At 50.4% G+C, this 7,394-nt stretch overlaps 1 protein-coding gene across 1 annotated transcript in view; it reads left to right on the plus strand.

Moving 5' to 3' along the window:
- The window catches only part of LOC307246861 (tumor necrosis factor ligand superfamily member 10-like), a gene marked incomplete at its 3' end in the record, with an annotated part of 85,320 nt that extends 78,164 nt beyond the window's left edge, over nucleotides 1-7,156 (plus strand). The window contains exons 3-7 of the mRNA XM_080022891.1: nucleotides 5,428-5,464; nucleotides 5,576-5,683; nucleotides 6,378-6,541; nucleotides 6,672-6,782; nucleotides 6,971-7,156. Of these exons, the coding sequence (XP_079879017.1) occupies nucleotides 5,428-5,464; nucleotides 5,576-5,683; nucleotides 6,378-6,541; nucleotides 6,672-6,782; nucleotides 6,971-7,156 (606 nt within the window). The remainder of the gene's footprint in view (nucleotides 1-5,427; nucleotides 5,465-5,575; nucleotides 5,684-6,377; nucleotides 6,542-6,671; nucleotides 6,783-6,970) is intronic.
- Between the last annotated feature and the right edge of the window lie 238 nt (nucleotides 7,157-7,394).

Below are 7,394 nucleotides of genomic sequence, written 5' to 3' on the forward strand. Positions count from 1 at the left end.
CCTCCTCCCAAAACGCTGCGTGGGTTGACCACGCAGCCCATTGCATCCATGAAAGTTTGCGTTTGATTGATGATGGGATGGAAGGAGATGAAATATGACTTTGACTGCAGGACGTGCACTCCGGGCGTGGTCCAGGCCCATGATCACTCCCAAAAACGGAGCTTTCCTTTTGGGTCGAGGCGTGAGCTGACGCCTCAATCAAAACAGCCGTCTGCCCTTCTATGCAGGAGTCATTTTTATTTCTACGCACAATACATCCAATAATAAGCTTCAGAGCGGTACACGCAGGTGTTTCACAGTGTCAACAGGAAATGACATTTAGCAGTGATCCCAGTGATGGATGGGCTTCATTTGGAATAGTTTGCTTGTAATCGTTGCTCAGTGCATTCCTGTGAAGGCTTTGCTGCTCCCAACCGAAAAATCATTTTAAAAACGTGAAACAGCTTCTGGAAGGACTCACATCTACATGACAGGCATAGCAAGCAATTACAGCGCTTTAATTATTCATTAACTAGTGGCTCTTGGACCAATCGGCCGCGTTGTCTCATCAGCAGGTTCTCCTGTTGATGGCTTTCCAAACACCGCTGCCCTGTTTTTATCACTGGGCCAGCACCAAAGGAAAGCTCATTTCAAGGAGCGCAGCTTGATTTGTCTGATACCAGCCTCAACGTTTACCAGGTGCCTTCAGAATTAAAACAGACGTTTGAGAGTCAATACGGAAGTAAAAAATGCCAAAAATTCAAAGGCCTGGATGAATGTTGCGGGAACACGAAATCCGTGGGACGACCGATGACGATGTTGAACGACAGCGTTTTAAGGGGAAGGCGTGGTCAGCGTTGCTACGGAAAAGAAAGGAGAAAAAGGAGCTTTGATCCAAGTTGCTGTCCAGAGATACGTAAATAACCCATAATGCCCTAGCAGACCAGTTCCCTGCCAGCGTGTGTGTGTATATATGTATATATGTACACACACAGTGGTACCTTGATTTACGAGCGCACTAACATACCAGTTTTCAGAGTTAGGAGCCGTCGTTCCGTCGATGTTTTGTATTGATTTGTGAGCAAAAATGTGAGTCAGGAGGAGCTTCAGGTGCCGCCGCTGGTGGGCGTGGCCAGCGAATGCGGCCACATCCCGCCTCTCACTCCTTCCCTTCACGTGGTGACCTGAGCGTGGAAGCATCAGGTGGAAGCATCGCGTTTGCGTTTTGTGCTTCTTGTGCAGTTATTTTGGCAAAAAAAACAATTCTAACCATGGGTCCGAAGAAAGTAAGTGCTGAGAAGAAGAAGCGGATGATGTCATTGAATTAAAGCATGACATCATAGAAAAACATGAGGGACGAGGCACCGGAAGAGTCGTTTAAAGCAAGTCGGGGCTGGTTCGACAATTCCAAAAAGCGGAGCGGCCTTCACGTCGGAGCTCGCTGCCTCGCCGCGCCTCAAGACGGGGTGAAGGCCGGTTTTGAGGATTACCTCAAAACCTTTGCCGAGATGATAGAAGCCGGAGGATACGTCCCCCAGCGAGTCTTCAACTGTGACGAGACGGGGCTCTTCTGGGAGAAGATGCCAAGGAGGACTTACATCACTGCAGAGGAGCAGAAGACCATGAAGGACAGGTTAACACCGGCATTGTGCGCCAAGGCCAGATCAAGCCGCTGCTCGTATATCATTCTGAAAACCCCGGAGCCTTTAAGTCGCAGAAGATCCTAAACGAGAAACTGCCGGTTATGTGGAGGGCAAACCCCAAGGCGGGGCTCACCAGGCGGTTCTCTGTGGAGTGGGTAAAGCTGGTCTTTGGTCCTGCCATTAAGAAGTATCTCCAGGAAAATAAGCTGCCCCTGCAAGCCCCTCTCGTGCTGGACAACGCACCCGCTCAGCCGCCCAAGCTCCAAGACGACATCCTCCAAACGTTCACGTTCATAAAGGTTCTTTACCTTCTACCCGGCACCACCCCCATCCTGCAGCCCACGGACCGGCAGCTGATTTCAAATTTCAAGAAGCTCCTCACCAAGCACCTGTTCCGCCGCTGCTTGGAGGTGACGGAGAACACAAACCTCACCCTTCGAGAGTTCCGGAAGGAGCACCGCAACATGGTGATGTGCCTCAGATTGATCGATGATTGATGGTGTTACAAGGAGGACCCGAGCTCTGCCTGGACCAAGCCCTGGCCTGAGGTCGTGTCCGAAAGGGACTTCGAAGCGGCAGCGGTGGAGGAGACCGTGTCCCTCGGGCTTGGAGGTGGAGGAAGAAGATGTAAACGAGCTCATCGAGGAGCACGCCAAGGAACTGACCACGGAGGAGTTAAAGGAGCTACAGACGCAGTAGCGCACGGAGGTTTTGCAGGAAATTGGTACCGGGGAGGAGCAAGATGCGAAGGAGCAAGATGCGGAGGAGCAGGATGCGGAGGAGGTTATCTCTACAAGTCAGATCAAGGAAACGTTGGGAACGTGGGAGAGACTTTCAGAGTTCACTGAAAGGAAACACCCAGAAAAAGTTGCAACTGGTCGTGCGTCGTCGCTGTGTAACGAGGCCAAACATTGAGAAAGGAGGATGAAACCAGCTCCTTGGAAGCTTTTCATTCAAACGCCTGCAGATGAAAGTAAGGAGGGCGTGGCGGAAAAGGCAACCATCAGTGAAGGGGGCTACGTTGTTGTTGTTGTTAAGTTCAGCGAAAGTGAAGTGAAAAAAAAATTTTAGCAATTAAGTCCTCCACCCTCCTCCACCAGCATCTTTCTTTCGTCCAAGTCGTCTGATCTCCAGGGTAAATACACTTTATAAAACCGGTTATTTCTTTACATTCTCTTTTATTATGTTTTAATACTATATATTTTTTTTATAAATACATTTTTCAGATTTAAAAACACGTAACAGAAAAAAATGAGTGTTTTTTGGGGCTGAACGGATGAATGGCACCTGAATTCATTCCAGTGTGGAAAATCGATTTGCTATAAGAGCAGATTGAATTACGAGCTCTGTCACGGAACCAGTTACAGTCCTGAGTCAAAGTACCACTGTATATGTAAATATACTGTATGTTTAGATATATGTTAATATACTGTATGTATATATATGTAAATACACTGTATGTGTATAAATATATTTGTAAATATACTTTCTGTGTACATATATGTAAATATACTGTGTATATATATATATATATATATATATATATTCTGTGTATCCGGCGACGAGCTCCGTGAAGCGGTGCCGCTCTGGAGCGCATCAGCAACACCTGAGTGATGCAGCCACGTCCAGGTCACGTTTTGCGGAGACTCCATCTTGAACGGCTTATCAGCTCCATCCTGTACGTGAGAATGGAATATATATACATATATATATATATATACTTTTTTTTTTTTATGTGATAAGGCCACAGCCCGCCGGGGTGAAAGGAGGACACCGCGCGGCGTGGCTGCTTGGTACCGGTGCATGGTGCCGAGTTGCTGGTTCCACTCCGGCTTTTATTCCTCCATCCTGGCGTCGGGCTTCATTTGTTGCTTCTCCCTTCGCACCCGCGGCCCACGAGCGGGAGCGGCTGTTTACCCAGAATGCACCGCTGCCGTGTCGGCCGCGTTCCAGGGACCATCCAACAAGTGACGCCAGGCCGTTTCCAACCTGCAATATCTTTGACGGCGGTACTTTCTAACCATTCAGCAATCAAATCACAAATGTTCAAATATGAAAACGCTTCATGGTTTATACCCGAGGGGTTCCCAAACTGGCGTCCGCGGCCCCCTTGAGACCCCTTGTCAATTGCAGGGGGTCCCCGCAGCAGGAGATGTCTAAATTTTGGGGCTAATTAAATAGGAAACACACTGATGGTTGAGGAACTTGTCAGTGGATCCGTGTTGAACGTCCCGTTTGAAAGCAGAGCGCACATGCTCCTTTCTGCCTTTTCTTTGTTTTGGTTTTTTAGGTGAAACGCTTTTTGTGAAGTGAAGTGCTCCATCTGTTCCTGACCAGGGGCGGAGCCCGGGTGGAGGTGCAGGCGGCAGGACGTGACGCCAAATGGTGAAAAAGGAACGGACGACATTTACAGAGAAACCGAACAAGAAGAAACATTAACTGAACATTAAAGAGCCTGGACCTTCAGAACCTGGATCTTCAGAACCTGGACCTTGAAAACCTGGACCTTCAGAACCTGGACCTTCAGAACCTGGAGCTTAAGAACCTGGACCTTCAGAACCTGGAGCTTCACGACCTGATACCTGGAGCTTCAGAACCTGGAACTTCAGAACCTGGTACCTGGAGCTTCAAAACCTGGACCTTCAGAACCTGGTACCTGGAGCTTCAGAACCTGGTCCTTCAGAACCTGGACCTTCAGAACCTGGACCTTCAGAACCTGGAGCTTCAGAACCTGGAGCTTCAGAACCTGGACCTTCAGAACCTGGAGCTTTAGAACCTGGTACCTGGAGCTTCAGAACCTGGACCTTCAGAACCTGGACCTTCAGAACCTGGTACCTGGACCTTCAGAACCTGGCCCTTCAGCCAGCAGGCCCTGTTTGGGTGTCGCCACCTGGCCTCGCTCCTTATCCCCAGAATTCTGACTGTTCCTCGGCTGCAGCCACATGCAGAGTGGAAAATCTGTTGATTTAATCTGTGTGCGTGTGTGTGTGTGTGTGTGTGTGCGTGTGTGTGTGTGTGTGTGTGTGTGTGTGTGTGTGTGTGTGTGTGTGTGTGTGTGTGTGTGTGTGTGTGTGTGTGTGTGTGTGTGTGTGTGTGTGTGTACGTGCACGGTGGTAATTTTCTGCTCGCAGGGTAGCGTGGAACGAGCCGAGCACTTTGAGGGTTAGCGAGACGAGCCGGCCTTGTCGGCTGAGATCTTTTCCATTTACGACACACACACACACGCGCACACACACACACACACATACACACACACACATACACACACACACATACACACACACATACACACAAATAAGTCATGATGAATTTGGGGTGGTGAGGGGTTGTGCCGGTGCCAAGAATAACAACATGGTTGCAGCTGGAAAACCATGAAGCTCTGTGTTCAGCTCCCAGCGCAGGGCTGGAGGTCCAGGTCCAGGTCCGGGTCCAGACCTGGACCCGGACCTGGACCAGGACCTAGACCAGGTTTTCCCTGAGTCTGGAGTAGATTTTAGGATGTTTTATGGGCTGTCACTCTCCTGGTGGTTGATTGAAGCGTCTTTCTAATGGGCAACGTAGCTCCACCTTCAGCTCCCAGCTGAAGATCTAGATCTGGACCTCCACCCGGCCTTGGACCGGGCTTCCACGAGTGTGGAGCAGATTTTAGGATGTATTATGGGATGTCATCCACCCTTTTCTATCCTTTTTTATGTATTAATCTTGTTATTAAATCTCATGATTTCAATTTTATTTGAAATTGTACGAGTGATGATGATGAAGAAGAAATTTTCTTATCCTCCTCCTCCTCCATCTTTTCTTTCAGGTGACGGAGAACATCATCTCCAAACAGACATTCATAGGTAATCACACACACACGCACACACACACACACACACACACACACATACACACACACACATACGGGAATAATAGTATCAGCATCATAAGCACGGTGTGATTCTCTCACCCAGAGGCCAGGACGATGCCTCGCTCCTTCAACGTCTCGGGGTCAAAGTTTGTGACGTCCGTGACCCAGCGGCCGTCAGCGCATCTGACGCTCCGAGACCCCGGCACTCAAGGTCTGTGTGTGTGTGTGTGTGTGTGTGTGTGTGTGTGTGTGTGCATGTCAGTACTTCCTTACGAGAAACATTAGCCGGCTTTCCTTCTTCTTCCGGGTTCTTCAACACCCTTTCCTTCACCTACCAGAAACCACACACCTGCTCACAAACCATCAGACACTTTTTTTATTCATGTTCTGGGTCTGAAGACATGCTGTAACTGGTGCACGGCTCCACTTCAATAAAAACACATGGTTATATCTTTGTATTGATATTAAACAACATAAAACCACGTTTCAGATTTATAAAAACATCAATTTAATTACAGACCATTTGCCAACCGTTTAGGACCAGATCTAGATACATAAAAAAGTACTGTACTGATAGTAGACGAACCTGGACTACATTATCATAAGAAGCATAAACAGCACCTCAAAGCCCCTTGCAGATCTGTGAAAGCTCTGTTCTCATTGGTCAATGTGAGGGCGTGTCCAGGCCAGTGCTGCTTCATGTCACTGCCCGGTGTGTTCACGGATCTAACGTGGCACCATTTCTCCGGCGCTTGGTGGAATTGGTAATGAGCCGTGTGTGCCGCTGTGGTGTTCAGGGCCGTATCTTCCTCCAGCGCTGCGCGATCTTTCAACCATGAGAAGTGAACGTGCGTAACATCTCTGCAAGTGGAGGCCAGCTTTATGACTCCCCCTGCTCCTTCCAGGCTTTACCCAGTACCAGGCCCCCTCCCCGGGCCTGCACCAGTCCTGCCGCCACATCGTGCGGACCTGGGCCAACCAGAGCTTCGGGGCCCATCTGCACAACATGACGCTGTCCAACGGGCGGCTCCGGGTCCCCCAGGATGGACGCTACTACCTGTACTCCCAGGTGAGGAACCCTGGGCCACATGTCCATCCGTCAATCAACGTTCTCATTGCTTTCAGCTTTTTCAACAGGATACAACTGGATACATGCACCCTTCCTCACCCCTCCTCACCCCTCCTCACCCCTCCCACAGGTCTACTTCCGCTACCCATCTCCAGCAGCCAGTGATGGAGACCGGAACAGCGTCAGCCACCAACTGGTCCAGTGTGTCTATAAAAAGACCTCCTACCCCAGCCCCATCCAGGTAAGGGGAAGAGCGGGAGGGAAGGATGGAGGGAGAGGGAGAAGGAGAGAGGGGGGGGGGGGGGAGTGAGCTAGTCAGCAAATATATGAATCCACCACCAGACGCCAGAACGGGAGAAGGTATTCTGTGACCACTGAAAGCCCTCCGTTGTAACCGGCCTCCCCCTCTCTCTCCCCCCTCTCCCCCAGCTCCTGAAGGGCGTCGGCACCAAGTGCTGGGCCCCCGACGCAGAGTACGCCCTGCACTCCGTCTACCAGGGGGGGCTGTTCGAGCTCCGGGCCGGGGACGAGCTCTTTGTCTCCGTCTCCTCCCCCAACATGGTGAACGCCGACGACTCCTCCAGCTACTTCGGCGCCTTCCGCCTGGACCTCTGAGATGGAGGGATGGAGGGATGGGGGGATGGGGGGATGGAGGGATGGAGGGATGGAGGTATGGGGGGATGGAGGACTGGAGGGGAGCAGGGGGTTGGTGGATAAGAGTCCTTTTTAATATCCATTTGGGTCGGGAAGGAAATGTCCAGAGATGGATTGTACCATGGACGCCGTTTGGATGGATGGACTTCTGGATGATGGAGAGATGGAAGGATGGATGGATGGATGGAGAGGTGGATGG

This window comes from Zeus faber, assembly GCF_960531495.2.
Source record: "Zeus faber genome assembly, chromosome: 22".
Lineage (NCBI taxonomy): Eukaryota > Metazoa > Chordata > Actinopteri > Zeiformes > Zeidae > Zeus > Zeus faber.